The sequence below is a fragment of the Colius striatus genome, chromosome 15 (genome assembly GCF_028858725.1).
Source record: "Colius striatus isolate bColStr4 chromosome 15, bColStr4.1.hap1, whole genome shotgun sequence".
NCBI lineage: Eukaryota > Metazoa > Chordata > Aves > Coliiformes > Coliidae > Colius > Colius striatus.
This window is the reverse complement of record NC_084773.1, coordinates 8,419,107-8,440,176: the sequence shown is the minus strand read 5'-3', so window position 1 is coordinate 8,440,176 and position 21,070 is coordinate 8,419,107. Positions and strand designations below refer to the sequence as shown.

Here is a 21,070-nt window from a genome sequence, read left to right as displayed (position 1 = left end):
TAAGCTTCAAACACAAGGTAAGCCATTTGCATCATATTGTTGATGGGGTTTGTATTTATTTTAATCATGTATATTCCACACATTGCAGTCAAAGGGGGAGAAAAAATTCCAAAAGCAATCAAATGAAGGACTGGATAAACATCCAAAGTTCTGCAGCAAAACCAAAATCTCAACCATTCATGTCATAAAAATTCAGGTAAGTAGAAACAAAGCCAAAATTCTCAAGCAAGGGTTAGACTGCATAAGGGTTCAAAGGAACTGAAAGTGCAAGTTTTTTTAAACACATTCAAGACAGGAACTAATAAAGTATTTAGATGTCTAACCTGTCATTCAACTCTTGCACTTTAGAGGCTACTGTTTAATTGCCTACACAGGAATTCAATAAGCAAAGAGTAGATTCATATTATAGTTCAGAAAAAGATGCAGAAAAAACAAAATCCACCTTCCAACAAGGTCAGGATGCCAAAAAAATCCTAAATATTTGTATGTCTTGGGAACTTTGCTTACAAATCTAATCTTCATGAGGAGAACACCTTATCCCCAGCAGCAAATTTACATATCTTTATGCTTTTGCACCTAGGATCTAAAATATAAATGCAAGGAGATCAAATATAAAATATTTCATAATGCATTGTTCAATTGACCATTCTTCCCTAACTTCTTTCTGGTTTTATTGCTTAACTAACTTATTCGTAAAAGTTCTTCATGAACATAGAAGCAATTCACCAGCTTTTAAAACTAGCATTCATTATTGTTTTGTTTGGTTGGGTTTTTTTTTTCCCAGTAGCAAATTTAACCTAAGTTTTTATCTCTCAGACTCCTGAGTGAAGTATAAAATACTGATTAAATGCTGAAGTGAAACCTATCTGCAAGATTTCTATAAAGCATTGAAAAAAAATTATTAAGGGGCCCACTGGGAAAGATAGAAATAAGGAGCTCTACCAAATTATTCTGATTTAAGTAAATAAGAAAAAAAGCTAGACTTAGACTGTGTGCTGTTAATGTACTTTGGCTAGTATGAAATGTGCTATGATATTACCTAGTAGTTGACCTCTGGGGTTGGGGGGGAGAAGATACTGAAGATTTTTAAGTGTCTTGAATGCAATATAAGAACCTTTTTGTCTACATGATAGCTCCAACATAATTTTGTTTGTGGAAAAAAACACCTGAAATCTTTACGTTTGGTAATCAGAATTAGCTTTATCTTATTTAGCATCTTTTATTTGAGGCTTGGACAAACTTGTAACACTGGATGATCCAAAAAACATGCAGTGTGTACTGTTTAAAAACTGAATCAACTCATTTAACCACGCTCTATACAATCATTTACATGTGCTGTTATGAAACTCTTTGCTTTGATATTTTATTTACTTTAAATTTTATTTTAACACAAGCAGTCCCAAAACACGTATTGAATATGACCTGCCACGTGTTTATAAAGTCAGAGTGTAGACATCTGATCATGGAGGGAGCAAGCTACATCTTAACAACTGCAAGCCTCGGGTCTAAGGTGACTGGAATTTCTCAGACGTGCTCCATCTGGATAATGGGGAGGTAGGAGAGAGTACATTATTGTGACAGCAGTCTCGGAAGAGTCAATAGATTTGAGCAAACTTGCTTAGCCACACTTAGTGAATCATCTGTGAGAAAACATTATAGCAAAACAGTACCTACTAAACAGCGAAAAAAAACTAGAAAGGTAAAATAATTTCAAGAGAAGCTCTTCCTTGACAAATTGCTATCATATGTAAATAAGTAAGAAATCAGTAACTGAACAAACGTCTCCAATTTTAAAATGTAGCACTGATTGATTTTCTTGTTTTTCTTTTTTTATTAGTACTTCAAAATTAGGCTAATGTACACAGGATGTGAGAATTATCACTTTTTTTTGTTCAGGAGATGAACATATGCAAATATGTTTTGCTGAGCTTGAATTCTATATAATTATACAGTAAAATTGCATGTATAACTGTAACTTACATTAAGCCATCCTGTAAATGTATTCTTATATACAAAGTTTGATAGGAACGGTTGAATAAACAAATATCAGAAGAAAAGCATCATTAACTAAACTTACACACTTTTTCATATAGTTTTAAATAAATAGACTGAATGTACTGTCATAATTTCAGTTCTGTGGTCTAGCCAGTTATTCAGCTATCTTCCTTTTCTAGGATTCTCGAGGCTAATGTTACCATTTATTTATTGTCCAGCATAGTTCTGATGGACATAATACAAAGACTTCAGCTGTATGAATGGAAATGGCATTGAACCTGACTTTACATAGTCAATGCAACAACCAATACTGAACTATCCATCCTAGCATAAATTACTACTGAGACACACCATTCCTTCCATTTACACCAACTTTAGGAGCAGAATCACCTGTTTCTCTCACCAATCCATGTGCTGTCTTTGGTTTTTGCACAGAATATAGGCAGGAGTATACTGCTGCTTCCTTTGGTGTCTGAGTGAGACATTTCTCCAAAAAGAGCTATGCAATTCTGCAGTGTAAACATGCACAGAAAAGAAGGGGAAGGGAGCACTTTCTTCCTATTTTTTAGCAAGGATTATAATAATTCCAGATTCAAAATTCATTTAAATATGGATTATATTCTTCAGTATTAGTCCATTAATGAAATAATACTTCTATCACAAAATGCATGGAGTATAAAATACTCTGGGACATATACAATAGAAAATATAGTGGAAGATAGTGAGAAGATAGGGCAAGAGATCAATTCAATTAACTGATTCATACTCTGATATTAAAATAAATAAATAAATAAACCCTCAAAACCCACAAAACTGAACCAAACAAAAATACCACAAAATCAGTACTGAAAAATTCTCTTCATTGCTTCACTTGTTCATATACCGTAACTAGCAGCAATGGCACTTTCATTCATCATGTATTACATAGCTCCAAAACATTCTGCCTGGGGAAGCACAGGAAGCAGCATCCTATCTCAATGTAAGCTCTTAATTTAATTTATTTATTATTTTCCTGCTCACATGATTGTGATTTGTCTTTTGTGATACTTTTATGTCATGATTTGCATCTAGTCTGAAGCCTCAGATTATTTTTTGTTGATCTGCACTTAATTTTGAATTTGTAGATCATGCATAGATGTCCAGTCAAAACCAAATTTGCTTTCTACAAAAAGCTTTGTAATTTAATAACAAAAAGGTAACATTTTGATTTTCTTTGGAAAATAGAAAGAACTTCCCTTTCCGGAGATTTTCATGACAAGTCTATTATTTAAGAGGTTAATGGTTGGCAGTAAAAACCAGTTATTTTGGACTGTATTTTTCATGGCAGATGGCAGTGAAAAACTGACACACTATGAAATTTGCAGAAACATTACAGAGAAAAACTGACAACAGGAGCCATGTCATTTAGTAAGGAAAAGAAAATAATCCAATGTTCAGTTTCCAAGGAGAGGAAAGGTCAGACCAGTTAGAAAAAAATTCTCATGCCATGTGTATTTAAATTATTCTGTCTACTTACACTCATAACACATGCATGTATTACAAATGATACTGTAACATTTAAATTGATAAAACAGTATAAAGAAAAATATAGAGTGAGGTAAATACAAACCCCTGCTTTAAGTCACATACCTACTGACTGGATAAAAATGACAGCAGTGGAGCTCACATTTTCAGGTGGATTGCAGTTGATTAGCAATGTGACATGTATATGATCCACCCCACTGAAAGAAACAACCTCTCTATTTAGAATTTTATTTGCATTCTCAGGACCTTATCATTTGGGATTATGTAAAACTGGCAGCTGCTTATAATTATTTGGGATTTGAGAAGAAATAATTAAAAACATCTGCCTTTATCTTAACACTACCAGACTTAAGCCCATGAGCATGGTTATACCTAACTTCAAAGCTGAAAGCAAAGAATAAAAGAAAGCTTCACATATTGCTAACAAATTTTCAGTGATTCATTTATATGTACAACCAGTTATTCAACAGCCTTCAAACCTTTAATTATCTTTTAAATATATGTAATTTTGCACTTCTAATTAGATAGCAATTTAATGCTCTCACAGGGATTCAGATGGGCTGTCTTTTTTTGAAATGTAAACTCCAATAGGAATAATCATTGGCATTCAAGTGATTGAATCCTTCAGTTATTTAAATGAACGTGAGGCATTTACACTGTTCAAATCATTTAAATATTCTGCTGTCAGCTACAGCTGTAGAGTTTTATGGAGTCGCTGAATAAAGCAAGGGTAAGTGTAGGTTATCTTACGTTCCAGACGGGACTCCCCAGAGAGAAATGAGATTTGTTGCTTATGAAAGGCTAACACTGCTTAAGTGAGGCATTAAAGTTTCCCCTGAGACTTGGATTTCTCTGTTTTTCTATATTAGGCAAAACAAATTTTCCCAGACTTTACAGCTACAAAAGACAATACTGATCTAGTCACCTTTAAATACTCCAGGTTCTTTAGCTTACAACACTGTATCATGACAGTCAACATTCTAAGTTTAAAATGTGCTCAGGCAACTAAACCACCAATATATTTCAGTGAGTGTATTGTGATGTATACATGGGCTTTGATTTCTGCGTGTAACTTTCCCTATTAAGATTGATTGAAGAAAGATGTACATCATTTTAAACAAAGTAATGTATCATTTGAATTGGTTTACATTGACAAGAGTATTCATATATAACCATTCAAAAAATTCACCATTTCTAGCCTTCCAGAGCTTATACTGAAAGCATGAATATAAATCTTCTCAGATTTAGCTTTCAACTCAGAAATATTAAAAACCTTTAGTAATTATGGATGTTATTAGAATAACTCATAAATCATATAATTCTTTATCTTATATTTATAAAAAATGATAGCATCTGAATAAAATATGTATTTTTATTCTATAATATGTGCGTTTTTCTTTAAATGTGTATATTCTTTCTTTTAGGAACTTGAGTTCTCTGTTCAGGTGCTTAGAGTATTCTATCCTAAATGATTCTAATAATTAACGAAAACAAAATTCCTCTTTACTCCTTGAGAAAACATACAAATTGCATAACCAACTGTGAATCAAAAAAGCCTCAGATTTCACAAAATCTACTAGCAGTCTTAGTATTATTCACTGAAAAACAAACACGTCATAGGATTGAGAGGCAACAGTACAAACCCCTAACACCAGGCAAGATTCACAAAGGTTTCAACCTGGGACTGCGGCAGACAGTAATCTTTCAGTGGCATTCCTTAATTTCTCTTTAATTCCACTACTCTTTCCTAAGAAAGCAATTTTCCTCTAGCACTAACATTTAACAGACTACTCAATGGCAGGTACACTAATAAGGAATCAACCACAATTAGTACGGTGTTTGTTTTAAAGTATATGTAAAAAAGTGTTCCTTTCCATTCAGAAAAAAATCCTTTTTCCTCTCAATGTTAAATTTTATTTTTAAACTAAATATGAAATTTAAAATTAAGTCATAAAATTTAAAATCTGATCTCACAGAAAACAAAAATATTATTCTGCAAAAATACAGACTTTTAACCAAAATGCAGTATATAGGAGCATTCTGATACAGCAACGTTAAAAAGAAAGAAAGAAAGAAGGAAAGAAATTACCATCAGCTACAGTTACTTGAGTTACCAGTGAAGTACTTTTGATGGGAAATGCAACCTAAAAAGGGTACAGCGTATAAAAACATTTAACATGTACCCATCCGATATGTTTTGCTTTGTTTTTTTAAAGTGCTGAAATACAGCGGAAAGCTGGCAAGGGCAGTTTTTCATTTAAACTGCAGCTGAGATGAGCTCCTGGACTCCATCTCTGCCGTTTGCGCCGCTACCCTCGCTCCTCCCCGCCGCTCCCAGCACCGCGGCATCGCCCCCGAGCCCCGCGCCCTCGGCGGGGCTGCGGCGCCACCGCATGGCCGCTGCCCCTCAGCGCAGCGCGGCCGCGGCCGCCTCAGCCCGGGCACGCCGGCGGGATCGTGGCCTGGCCCGCTCCGGGGAGGTCACGAACAGGACAGTCAGTCACCGATGGAGAAAGGGATGACACAGCATAAGGTGGATTGGGGAAGGAGAGAGCAACAAAAAGAAGAGAAAATCAGTTTCTGTGTATGTGAAACACACTGGTAATTTACACTCAATCGTTTAATTGCCAGACTATCCTTATTCTTCAAAAGGAACTTCCAAGGCATTCTCTATTACCTGATTGTCACAATTTATTAAGTTATTTGTCAAGACTCATTGCTGTAGTAATGTCTTTTGGAAAAGAATGTAATCAAAAGTTCTGTCCTGCCCCCTATGGCAACAGTCACCTATAAAAACTTCCAGCCAGCTCTGAGTTGGAAGACTAGGGGCTACTTCAGCAACAGTCATAAACCTCTACAAGTGCTTTCTAAGTATCTAGAAATTACTTTCCTCCTCTTCTTTCCATTACCCCCAGCAGCTGCCCATGTGCACGCAACCCGTCATCTGACTGAAAGCCAAGTTTATTAAAAAAAAACACAGCAAAAGAAACAAGGGAGAGGAAATCTCCAAGAAAAACATTTTTTAACATAAACCCAATAGGATAATCAGCACAAAAATGTAGCAGGCTTAATGATTAAATGTACTGGTCAGCAGAAGATAAAAATCTGGTGCAACAGGAAGCACTCTTCCTCAGCGACTGTTTGCTATCCTGCCTGTCTGCTCAGTGTCCCATAAGACAATTCCTTATAAAGCAGTACGTCAGCTTCAGAACTAGCAGACACGGCCACTGGGGTTAGTAACTCAGGCATCTAGTAATGTTCTAGCTCTACATCACCATAGAAAAATACAACAGCAATATAAATTGGTGTGGATCAAGTCAGTAATCAATGTAAGTTGAACATAAACTCTAACCCATCCAAATAATCTTAGATAGTATCTTTGGTGAACTATCTAATTCCAATCCTATATGCCTGTTTTCATATACTTACTGTCACAAATTTCATGGAATGTTTTGCCACTAGTTACAATGGTATCAGGATTTGGCCTGCAATATTAATCTAAGGACCCAAGCCAGCAATCACTTTACTCCCAAAAACTCCACTGAAGTCAATAGAAGACTCCCATTACACCCTACTGACAGAACCCAGAGGCAAAAATGACTCTTCTAAAAAATGAAATTAACAGACCATGAATATATCACAATAAGCTCCCTGTAGTTGACAGCTTATGGGCTACTGCCCAAAATTTTGATTTTTAAAAGAGACACTGTTGTATAAGGTAATGAAATAAGTACCTTCAGGATGTACACCAAAGCATGGGATAGTAACAGAAAAACACCTTTTGCCTCATTAAAATATGCCACCACAACAGAAATAAAGAGAATAAACACTCGTTGTCAATCTAATGGAATTGAAGGAAGTAATTTGCAAGAAGAAAGACAGAACAGCAAACGCATGTGTTCTCAAACTTTTGTGGTGCAGACAAGGAACTTTAAAAAAATGTATTCCCATGGCTCGCAAACATAGGTTGTCATACGTACCTGTGATACCTGAAGATTTAGATTTCAAAAGCATTTTTAGGAATCAAGACCAAGCAGTATTTTCAAAATTGGAGAATGCTATTAAAAAAACAATGCATTTGTATCCAATACAGAATGGGATATGAAAAAACCCAATATGTGGACTTTTATACATGCAAAAATCAGAAAAAATATTCTGAAGGTAGTAAATAATTATGAACTAAAAACAATCCCCTATCAACATTTTCCATTGCAATAGTTAAAAAGAAAATCTCTCCCTTTGTTGGCATTCCCTCACAAAAAAACCCCACCCTTAAATTTAAAACATTTACAATAAAACATAACAAGATTTAATTAAGCATTTTAACCTCTGAGGCAAATTAATATAACTAGCCTAATATACATTTTTCAAATAGCAGATTATAGGAAAATATACAGAATGCTGGAATAGTCAGATTTTAGAGCTATTCAGTGTGCTTGTAACCTAAAAATTGCTTAAAAGAACTAAAATTACACCTACGGTAAAGCTGGATGCAAAATAAAAGTAAAATTACACAAGTGGTCACTTGACATGGACAAGCTAGTTGAGGCGGCAAAACAGTGAAGAAACAGCAGAAGAGACCTGGAGGTGCATTAACAACCTTTTATATAATCCAGGTGCTCTAAGTAGGTTTTGGACAGCTTCTATTGCTGCCTCTTCTCTGCTATGGTTACCAAATAAAGCTCAGCAGGCAATCTCAGTCAGAAGAGGAAAGAACATGGAAGAATAGATAAATAAGAGGTCAGAAAAATACAGAGAATATGACAACAAAATGCCAAAATGCAAAAAAAAGTAAGAAAACATTACAGCAAGACTGAAAATATGGGTTATTTTGATTAGAATATTCAACGAGACAGCATTCACTAATTAGTACACAGAGTAAGAAATGGAAAAGAAAACATAGATTAAAAGCCCTTGCTTTGCAAATTCGTAAGAACTACTTCTAATGAAATTTAAAAATGGAATTAGAAATAAAAACTGTGTATAAAATGGTTACAGTTTGAAAAGTCACTCCTACAAGAAGTCAAGTAGACTGACAAAAATTAGTATGGATAGTATCCACTCTATTAAGTCTTAATGTTAAAATGTCAGAATCAAATGTTTATGAGCAGAAGCCTATCTGAAACTCTTAAAAGTTATGCTGAGACCTGGAGATTTTCCACATCCTCTTACTCCTTTTTCCTGCATCTTCCTCAGGAAAATGTCATGTTGGACACTACCAGAAACGGGATTCTGGAGTAAATGAGTCTAGGGGTGGTGATTCAATGTCAAAAATATCATACATACTTTTCAAGAGTATAATATCTTGAAGAGACAAAATCAATTTTGACTAAGGAATGACATGCTTTGGCATCAATTTAGACTTTTCCATCTTCCTTTAAAACTGCTTCTACAGAGGCTGGAAGTTTTCACTATCTAATATTTATATATTTGGGTGACAAAAGTCCTAATTCCCATTCAAAAAAAAAAAGATACAAATTATAAGAAATCATCTGTGGAGAGATGGTCACAGAAGCATGTTAATTTAATTGACTGGGGTCTGAGCTGTCTATAGCTGGATATATAGCTTTAGTAACTCCCCACTGGAATGATAAAAAGAACAATGGGATCATTTGTAAGAGCCATTTCTGAGAATTTTATTGCTTATTGGTCAATAATTTGACAAATTCTCTACACTTTTCCTTTCCACAGCTGTGAAAAAATTCTACCATCAGAATCATAGGCGATATTCTTCGAAGAAAAATGACAATTGAACCTTTTATTTCAAAAGTCCTTCTAAGATACTATAATGTCCACTTTGCCATTAGAGTGTCTGTCCATTTTACAGTGAAGTTACTAAGAAAATGTTTTCCATTCACCCATGGAAGTCTCCCCTGTTGAACATATAAGCTCTACTACAGTCTAAAAATAAATGGGGAAACAATAAATGCAAATACAAATGTTAATTAAGTGTGTAATTCCTAGTCCAAATCATAGAAAGACAAATTCTTTTGCTGAATGAAAACATCAGATGTGCTAATGACTTAATAAATCATGCTTTTCATTTTATTTTTATATTAATTTACCTACCCAATTAATATTTCTATTTTCTACTAAAACATTGCTGAAATCAGACATTGCTTGAAGTGTCTGCATGAGAAATACATATGGCATCCATGTGTACACAGCCTTGGAATTATTAATACCAATGCTTTGGGAAGAGTTGATAGTGATGGAACACTTGCAAGTACTATTCCTAAACAATGATGCAATCAAGAATGTACCATTTCTCTAGGGTGTGAAGCTGATAAACATTTGCATAGCAGATACTTCTATTTTTCTTGCTGTGATTGATGCAAACAAGATAATAAGGGAAACAAAAGGTAAAATTTGCTGCTATTTCTCTTCTACTACAAAAATCCCTTGTGCCCCTATTTGGGTTAAGAATATGCTTTAGTGAGATTTCTGCACATATGTTAAATTAGCTTTAACATGACAAATAGGGGTTATTACATAGAAATAGAGCATTTTGGCATTCCATTTCAATGTAAAACAAACATAATTATAGCAATTTTTGGCTTTGCCATTTTGTAGTAATGGAGGCCCGTGTCTTTTGCAGAAACAACTTGTATATTTATTTTCTTTGGTTTTTTTTCATGTTAATCTTTGTTTCCAGAAGTCAGTTTTCCTAGAATTATTCCTGGTCTGTTGTATTTAAATTTTACTTAATAATACATTATTCACACTAAAAATCAAATACAACGTATACAGTGAAATAAAATACATCAGAAAATAGTATACTTACCAAAGGCCTAAGTTCTGGATGAGTCAAAATATATCCATTGTTTGTAATTGCAAAAGCATATCCATGAATGCCTAACTGTAGAAGTAAATAAGAAGTAAATAAGAAAAGAAATAGCAATTAGCATGGTCTCCAGTAAGTTCTTTAAAAAAATCAGGCAAGAATTTTGTTATCCAGAGCGTAAAGCTGGCATTCATAACCTTTAATCATATAATACTTCATTACAACGTAAGCAAAACTCTGATCCTTGACAGTTTGTGAAAATGAGAACCTGTCATTGTGATGAATTCAGCATATAGCACTATTTTAAAATGTCACACACACTTTGCTATCTAGGGCACTTATATGTGCTTTAGGGTGAATTAGATATCCACATATATATGAGACACTACAGCATATGGCAATATACTATTGCATGTGCCAGAGCAAAGAAATGATGGAATTTACTGAATTCACGTATTCCCAGGAGTGACTAGGTTCACTTCATGTGTTCAAGAGATGCTGTAAAAGAATCATTTAAATCAGTGGTACTGAATGTAAAGTTATAGTGACCAAGCAGTGGCCTGTCATATGTGATATTTACATATTAAAAACATTTTACCATGTTAATTCCAGTTCATCTGGAGTCACAGAAGAAGCATATTTCTACTAAAGAAACTCTTGTTAAGTTTACATATTTGTACTGAGTGAAACTATGAGAAATCATCTGAGAGTAATGAAATGCTTTATGAGGCCTAACAGTATATGCAATCAAATTCAGCACTGTACTTATTTAAGTAACAGTACTACTCTTCTAGCAACATGCCTATTATACAGTTGATCACACCCACTGAATGCAATAAACATAATCATTCCAACATCTCTTCTTAGCATAAATGTGTCGCTGGTGTAGGATCTTTCTGCAGTTTCAGTATGTGACTTTGACACACAAAGAGTACATATCACTACACTTTCTCACTCATTTTCTTTTCAATTCTGAATGAATGTAATATAATATCCCATGTATCTTTTTTTAAACATCTTGATGCACTGATGTGTTAAAAAAACAACCAAACAAAACTCCTAAAATCCAAACCCTGGAACCATCTTGCTTTGGTATTTACTTTCCTTTCTTGCTATTAACAACCTTTTTATTTTATTTTACTTCAGCAAACTCTGAAATGCTTTGCTGAAGCAGGTCCTTAGGAATTTTTCTGGCATAAAGCAACATGATAAAGGTTGATAAGTCAGAATCATTTCTAAAAGGCAAGCAGGACAGCAAGTCAGTTGGCTTCTGTAATTTTCTGGAAATAACCAGAATATGACATTATGACAAGGTCAAAGAGAAAACATACCAGGTAGATTTATACTGTCTCTCTGTGAATGATTGTGTATGGTCAACTGTATTTGCCACATAGAAGATTGTTTCATAAATTAGTGGTTTTCCTAAAGCAATAAACTTCAGTGAAAGTAATAGAAGGTGATATATTCTTGGCATCTCTTCATAAAGGAGGGATAACCAAAATAATAACAGTGGACATATTTTACCTATTATAGTATGACAAGTGAACTAGCTATTGGCTAAATATCAGGTCTTAAGCATAATTGTCTGTGTTGATTACTGCAGAATGCCATCCAAGCAATAGAAGTCAGGTAAAGAAACAGATGTGGGTGGTATACTTCACAGGAAAAAAATATTTGCCTATTTGAAGCACACCCAGACTCCAAGGGTAGTATTTTATTGTGTGTTGTGCAATATGTGAAACTGCACGCTCTCTGCACTTAAAATGCTTTGGTTTGAGAGATACTACCACTTACAGCTGTATTACTATTTTAAACCTTGAACTCTATCTCTAAATGACAGATTCCAAAATGAAAAAAACTCCTTTTAACTGTTGTAAAATGCCACATGAAAACTAAGTATTACTAAATCCAACCCTATCTTGTTCAGGAGAAACTGCCACTGACATCTGGGGAAGTTTAGTCTAGATAATGACTACTGAAAATAGCTTATTGTTATTATTATTCTTTCTCAGTATAAAATCCACCTCATACAAGCTGAGAGAATTCCAGGTCAGCAGAATTCTATTTCCAACCAATCGTTTTATATCCCTGTGTGAATTTCATTTCACATGCTGCCTCTACAGGAATGGGTCCCGAGGGTGATTATGCTCTTGCAGTTGCATGGTCTTTTTATTGTTTATGGTAGGTGAGACTGGAAGTTATAACTCAAGTGATTTCACTGACCTAACTGTGTGGCATGATATTGGTGCCTCCTATAATAATCCTCTCTTGTGTTACATCCTGTAATATAAATGTACTTTCAAATAAAAGGTCTAATATTCAGAAAGAGGATCTTGTACTACTTATACGTAAAACTAAATCTTAAAAAAAATAGTATAATGTGGAAAAAACCTGAAATTTTAATTTTCCTGCCTATCTTCTTTTCTGTATCACTCTAACTCTGCTGCAATACCTGTTGTTCAGGGCCTGCATTCTCTCTAGGTTCTTGTATTCAGATTATGTCCAAGCCTTCCAGGTCCCAGGAAATTACTTCAATAAATCTTATCAACATTATTACCAGTACTTTATACACTATTTCTGTCAATTTCTTATTTAATTTACACTCTCCAGTTATTGCATATTGATCTACAAAACCATTTGGTAATGGCAAATGTTTCAGAATTGAAATCAATAGGAGGATTTTTCTTCTTCCTAACTAGAGCTGTCATCAAACACATGTATGAATATTTAAAAGTCATCTTTATTTAAAGTCATCTTATTTCTCCACCCCCTTACAAATCAGTAAATGAGACCATGACAGTCAATTAAGAGGAAATGATGACATAAAAATTTATGCTCTGTACATATACATATCAAAATGTAGCTATTCCAATATATAACTTCTTTAGTCAAGGCTATCTACAGTATTTTGTTATGTGCTTATTTATCTTGCGAAAAAGTCCTACTACGGATTAATTGGAAACCATTAATTTTCATTTCTGAATAAAATAGCACTATAGTAAAACATTTCAGACATATAGAAGTAGGGAAATTGCATTAAATTTCAATGAAAAGTAATTATATCTTTGCATTTACCAGAAGTCTACTTTTACTGAGTTACAAATGTTTCACTTTGATGAATTATATCAAATTTTGAAGACTTATATGGTAACTACTTTTAAAGAATTTGGAAGTAGAGTTGTCTCTGACTTCAGTAAAACTAAATAGAATGAAATACCTAGGAAATACTGGAAAGGAGAGAAGGAACAACTGGTCTCATAACACAGGCGCTCGTTTCTGAAATGTGCCACTTGCTTTAATTCAAAGAGACAACTAACATGGAATGTGGAATTGGGACTGCAAGTGCTACACACAGGGCAGGAAACCTAAAGCCACGTTAAGGATACTTTTGTATGCTTTTTACACAAAGATACTGACATTTTCAGCATGAGTTTTTGATGATTCTATGTGGTATTCTGGTTATATTATGTGGCTGAATCATTTCATTGATGTTATTACAGACAATATTACCTTCCAGAGCACTCTATGATCTGAAAAAATGTGCAGATCAAGATATACCTTCATTTTGGTATTTAAAATTGCCCTTGATTTCAGGATCCATGACATTTAGCCAACAGACACTAGAAAATTAGTGAAACAGTGGAGCTCCATCACTATAAACAGTATTAACATGTTAAATAAATTATCTTCTATAATGGATAGTATATTGAGTATAAAGGATATATTATCATTTGTATATTACCTTGTATTTTGGAATAGTTTTTAAAAGCTCTTTAACTGGAACATCTGTGCCAACTACACCCAGAAGAATCCCTTTAGATCTCTGAAAAGAACAATAAAAGATACATTTTGAATCATAAAATAATGAATATTCTTACTGCTTATTTCACACTGCAGCTACTCTGCAAAAGTAAATAGATAAAAGAAAAATTACTTTAAAAGTGGAAAAAGCAGACACTGGTACAATTCATCTGATCAAACAGTCATTTAATCAATAATGTTGCTCCTTTCTGCTTTATCTGCAATTCATGTAGAGTAGGCATGCAAACTTTTGATGGCTATTGAGTCCCTCAACAGAAACTTTCCTCATGCAAAATAGGTTTTGTTCTAAAAACTAATGTTAAAAATACATTACTCCCTTCTTTACCAATTTCTGCTGCCATTCCATAAACAAAAAAGAAAGATTATGCACTAAGGGGAAAGTACATATATTTTCTTTAATATCTTGTTTAATTAGTAAAGATAAACCTATATACATAATATATACATGACTAATTAAATTCTGATTCTATGAAACAGAAGCATACCAGGGCAAAGAAAGAAGGGACATAGATTAATTGCTTTTAAAAGGTAATACAGAAGTAAGAAAACCCTAAGGCCTAGAGTTATCTGGATTTTCTCTTAGACATAGAGTTTCATTATTTTACTGTGCTTTGTAGAGTGCAGTTATTTGGGATTATTTGTCCATATTTTTATGCTAACAAAGGGATATTAACTGAAGACAAAATAAGAAGAAAAATAAACTAAAATCCTAACAGGTCATTCAATGCAATTTTACTGCAGTCACCCCATTATCACATGATAGAAACAGTCTGAGTACTTACAGTCTCATTTTGCTTACTAAATACTGGCATGGCAACTGTTGTCATCAACACCAATCCCTGATCATCGGCAAGCTATATTTGAAAAGGAAATACCTCTAAGAACTAAGGAATAATTATAGACAAGTGATTGCATTTTTCAATTACATTTTCCTGATTTTAAATTATATAAGGCAATTTATCTAAATTACAATTATGTAGTTTGGCTTGAAGTCAGAGCAGCCCCACCCAGCCCCAGCTCCATCGCAACTGTACCAGCTCTGCCCACCCCATCATCTGCATTAGCAGCAAAGATGTCACATCTTCATTCTTACTACAGTCTCCCATGAGAGATACTAAGAGGCTGAAATGTGGATTGTGGAAGCAGCATGTGCAGTAGCAAAGCAGCTGGAGCTCTGTTCTACATCTTTCCCACAGCTCTGCCAATATTGCCTCAGGCTGTTTTCTCCCAGCAAGGAACAAGAGTTGCATGCACTTTGTTGGTTCAGACAAAGATTTCATCCACTACCAGCAGCAGAAAGGATGACAGCCAGTTAAAGATCCCAGGAGCATCTTTGCTCCATCCAGCTTCAGTTTGCTGGACAAAGAGGTGGCATGAAGCATTAGCTGATTCAGCACATCAGTTTTCAATACATTTCTTCAATTTAGGGAGAAAACAGATCTCCTGACCTTGGTTCCATTCAAGAGAAACATGTAGAATGCTTATCATTGGCCACAGGAGAGTGACATAGCTCAGAGTATTGTATCTTCATTCTTCATGCCCTCTGGCCTTGCCATAAAGCAAAAGCTAATTGATGATCAAGACAAATCATCTACATATGAAAGACAACTCAAGCAGGAAGCTAAGGTTTACTGTTAACTCTTTCCACCCTTAAAATTTGGGAATATGTTTCAAGTTGAAGAGGCTTATCCAACATTTAAAAGCATGACATAACCAGTTACAATCACAAATGGAGATTTTGTAGCTCACAAGTGACATCTGCTTTGTTGCAGCTATGTTTAGCAGAATGGACAAGGCAATAGAGATGATCTTCCTGAGAAATACTGTAGGTGATAGTCATGTCACAGTTGCAACTGTGATATTCTCCTACTCATCATGTTAGAATGGCTGCATTTTTTTTAATAAAGCTTTTGTTATTAATAAAGCAAAACCTATCAACTCTTCAGATTTTCACAACATAAGTCACATTACGATCAAGACATTTTATGAAGTATGTTTCACATTAAGAAGTAAAAGACAAATAAATCCTAGAACATTGCAGGTCTTGCAGGTCCTGGTCTGCTTCAGGGGGTTTTCAGTTTCCCAAATAACTATATTTCCTGAAGCATGTCACTATCTCATAGTGAGGAACAATGTCTGAAGTCATCTGACATGAACACAAATGGGGTTTAGGATCATCTGATAAGGAATTAGTGAGGACATAAGTCAGAACCAACTGTGATCATGTTTGCTTTTTTTTTGTTTGGTTGACATTTGTTTTTGTTTGGTTTTTTTTTTTTAATAAGAGACATTTCCAGGCCTGATAAAATCCTTCATCTACTAAGCAACAGTAAGTTATTAAAAAAAAAAAAAAAACAACAAAAATGTTTAAAAAATCAACAACTCAGAAAAAAAATGGGAGTTCAGAGGTTGCACTGGAAAGTCAAATGCAGCTGAACTAGCTTAAAAATTTACTCTCCTTGGCCAGAGTAGTACAGTCAAGCACGCTGACATGATTTGCATGGCGAGGAACCTTCTATGGTATGATAGTCAATAGTCTCAAACATATGTAACACCAGGAAGTGAAAAAGCATTCTGCTGATTATGGGGTGACATCTTGTAGCATTTAGACATTTTATATGATTGCCCAGGGTTTTTGTTCTCTGATATTATGTATTTGTCAAGTGTCAGTACAGTATTCTTTTACAAGTCCACCTACTCACGAGAGATTACTAGAAACAATTTATTGGAAAGGATGCCAGCCAAGAGACTGTCAGTAAAGTTTTAGAGTGTTTGAAATTCTTTAAATGAAGAAAAAAACCCAGTCTGTCCTTTCACTGAAATTCTGAGTGAACAGGTCATTAACTCTCAAAACTAGCTACAGAAGCACGCAGAGAATGATTGCCCTGTAATTATGATATCTATAAGTACCACCAAGTCTTGGCTGCTGCAATAATTTCTATAGAAGTGCAATCTTAGAGTCCAGTCTGTTTGTTTTTTCATTTGCTTGGCAAATGAACAGATTGCTAGTCACTTTTATAAGTAGAGGCAGCAAATAACTAAATAATAAATGATTTGTATTTGCAATGTTTGATTGAGTCACCAACTCAAGTGCAGTATTTACTTCACAAAAGTTGTTAGGTTGTGAGGAATTATCTGCTGGGGAGGAGCACATCTTTACTCCCTGGGCAATGACATTTTGGCAGAAATACTTTGAAATAGTAGAATGTTAGCCACTGGGTATTTCTGCTAGGACAATTAATACTAGAGTCCGTTACTAAACTGCAAAGAAAGTTATGATCTAGGTATTTTGCATTTTTGCTTTGCAAGTCTAACAGTTTCTTGCATATAGCAGAACTTTGTAACAGCTCATGAAAGTGTTTGAAAAATATAGTGATTCTGAGAAAAAAAAATCTCCAGCAATATGCTCTCTAATAACTTCATCTTATATTAAATACATTCAGAACAAACATGTATTGCGGACATTCTCAGGACTGGTTAGGGGTGGCTTTTTGTTACTCATCAGCAAATACTTAATTAGAAGTTAACTCTAAATGAAATATGTTAAATATCACAAACTCAATATTAAAAAAAAATCAATATATAATTATAACGTCTCTGAATGCACTAAATTTAACAGTTTAGGTTACTGTATAATTAGTAATAAACGCTTTGGTTATTTATTATTTTATTCTCCCCAAAAGAAAATGTAGAAAATCCTTATGATTCCTAAAATCATCAACTGGATATCACAAAGTCATGGGCTCTGAAAAGAATTATGTAGGAATGTAAAAAAAAATACCATAGTCAACCATTTCTCACAGGAAACATGTTGTATAAAGATTTTTTTTTTATAAGCACAAAATGCACATTTCTAAGCTGGAAATGAATAACTTAGTTACACTTAGAATGAGGGTTGTTTTGTAGTGTTACTAAGAAATACAGATAATGACATTAATATAATGCAATAATGTCACAAAATGGATGGTTACTAGGTACATACAGTGAAGAGTCCTTGAGAATGACTGAAATGTGAAGCAGTGCAACTAATCTAAGTTTTTAAATGGGCTGTACCTTATCCAATTTCTTCCAGTTTCTTAGGAGTAACTAATATGAGTAATTAATACAAATAGTTACTGTCATTTTTACAAAGATGTGCTTTATGTAGCACAGTAATTCCCTACAGTCTGATGATTCAAAATTGTTTTAAGCTACTTGCTACTTACTTATTTCATCCTTACTAACCCCCACTTATCCCAGGAGTTGGTAAGGTTCACGGGAAACAAAGAGTAAGGTTTGCAAAAACAAAAATTTAAACAATATTATGTTTGATAAGTATACAGTTTATGCTGAAATAAAATACTGCTGTCAGATCAATTGTGTTCATAAACAAGTTGACCCAAATTTTGGAACTCCATCTAAATATACACAGAGCCACTAATAACTTTCAATTCCTCCAATATTCTGTTTTGAATTCTTGTTCTGTTCTCAAAGAAAACCTTCTATTTCTTTCTTCCCCTTTACCACTATACTATTTGGGGTTTTTTTCCAAGTACTTAATAAAGTCCCTTTACACATCAGTTTAAGTATATTAACAAATCAAGCTCCTTTCAATTTCTGCAATCTTTATATCCTTCCATAAGTATTTAATTTTATTCTTTACCGGTGGCATCATTTCAGTTAACACACATAGGCTCTGACTAACATTAAAGTCCTGTCTGTTACTTATTTAGCAGCATTTCAACCACTGCAGTTTTATTTCCTTCAAGTGCTTTCATAATATCAGGCAAAGAAACAAAAGGTGCTTCATCCTCAAATCCCAATGAAAATAAAAATTCCACTGCCAAACTCCAGTACTTGAGGCTACCAACAGATGTTAATTAAAGAAAAGGTATATGCTTTGACATTTCTTTCAAAATATTTATTGCTAGTATTTTTTATATATATAAAATTAAACAATATAAGAAGCAACATCCAGATGCATCTAAACACTTCCCAGATTCAGTACAACATCCTGCAGAGTATAATATAGAATCAAATCAAAATTGGTTGAACAGTACAAAAATAGTCTCAAACAGTGGTTTCGTTGGATATTGCTGCCATTTCCTAGGAATCAAATTTTCAAAGATCCTTCAGGAAGTTTAATTTCCAAATACCACTGACCTCTGCCAGGACTTGGGCATCTAATTTCTGAATATTCTAGACAGCTATTAAATGTTTTTGCATTTTAGGAACTTTGGCAAAATATAGACATAAGGTAATCCCTGAAAAATGGTTTAATAGCTTTAGGCCAGTGACGGTATCTGCACTTAGTATTCAGTTTCACTTAAAGGTATTTGCACAGAAAAACTTGTTAAGGTCCCTTGGTTTCAGGAGTGGATAGGAGTTCAAAATTCTTCAAATGCTTGGGTTTGTATAGAAGGAAACTAACTCTAATAAAACATAAAAATTCAAGAGCAATGCTTAAGACATTGTCAGATGCTTCTGCCAACATGTTAAAATTAGTCAAATGAAAATGGAATGAGATAATAAATATAGGGATCCATATATTTTGGATAGAAAAATAAAAACAGAAAAACATGTGATGAATTACTTGTGGCTTTAAAAAAAATCAACACACATCACAGATATAAAAGTAACTTTCTTTGAGAGTAATTTCTTTAAAAAAGGAAAATGGGGTCAAGCCTGTATTATTTATTTATATTTATAGAACAAATATTTATTTATATTTAGTTATACTTTCCTATATTTATTTAGATCTGTATTTATAAAAGCATTAAGAATCTTAAATGTCTGACATCAGCAAGCCTCCACTCTAGCAGAGTAAGTCATCTTCATTCTAAAAAATACACTCTGATTATATGCAGCATGGCACTAAGTGCTTGTCCTTTCTGATTTTCCTAACTCTGTTAGATATTTATTCCCCATAGAAGAGCAACACGTTAGCAAAAGTTCAGTTCACTTTCTTCTGCTCCAATGCAATTAAGTTCTTCTCTGACTGACTCATTTTGATTAAGAACTGTAGCTGATGAGTGCTGTAATCAGCATCTCTCTTAATTAATCAGGAAGTTACCTTCATGAGAGGAAACACAGATTATCTACACCAGTTCACATATGAAGGCATGCTCCTTCATAAACACAATCATTTTGTGCTTCCTCTTGGAATCCATTTCCCAGTAGCCTTCGCAATTCTACTAGTCATTCTAATAACTGGCATTGGTCTGTCTATTTCCTCAAACAGGATAGGACCAGTGACTGTGTCTGGAAGTCACCAACAATGTAAGAGACTCGAGTGGCTTCTGCTATCTACACTGGTGGTTTGAAAAAATTCTCCACAGTGATGTGAATGCAATGTTGAGGCTCATTACAGTCCATGTGGCAAAGGCTTACCACATAGTGTAACTCCCAAACCCAAACAAATCATGTATACAGAGTTTATTTGCAGTAAGGTACATAATTTGAGTTTCTCCTCTGAAAAACTGAAGAAAGAAGTCCTCCCTATGCTGAATGAACATGAGTTTTATTCAGTACAGAGAGGATATAATTAAGTTGTCAAATTGCAGCATCCATTTCAAAAGTTCTTATCTTTTCTACCTCTCTGCTGAGCTGATAATTTCTGATTCAGTTCTGCCTTTGAATACACTACAAATTTCATCTTCTGCTAAGAACATCAACCCACAATCATAATTCCTTCAAGGGTTTATCAATAAACCAAAAGCAACAAAACAAACCTTAATTTAATCTCCTGAGATTAGCCACCACTCAAGATTTCATTAAATCACTTACTTTCCTTCTTGCCTTTAGTAGAAGAAAATCTCATCTCTTTTACATCATCAGTGATACTAGTAGGCCTATCAGGTGATTCTGGGAATATTTAAGCAGAACTCTGCCACTATTTAAGTAGAACTGCCATTACAAGAAAAATACAAGGCAACTTTAGCCTCAAAGAGCTATGAAATGGTACTC

At 34.1% G+C, this 21,070-nt stretch overlaps 1 protein-coding gene across 1 annotated transcript in view; it reads right to left on the bottom strand.

Moving 5' to 3' along the window:
* Positions 1 to 21,070, bottom strand: part of CACNA2D3 (calcium voltage-gated channel auxiliary subunit alpha2delta 3) — a 397,438-nt gene that overhangs the window by 96,103 nt on the left and 280,265 nt on the right. Inside the window, exons 15-17 of the mRNA XM_062008364.1 lie at positions 14,908 to 14,979; positions 14,046 to 14,126; positions 10,304 to 10,378 (exon numbers count right to left, since the gene is read on the bottom strand). Coding sequence (XP_061864348.1) covers positions 10,304 to 10,378; positions 14,046 to 14,126; positions 14,908 to 14,979 — 228 coding nt within the window. The remainder of the gene's footprint in view (positions 1 to 10,303; positions 10,379 to 14,045; positions 14,127 to 14,907; positions 14,980 to 21,070) is intronic.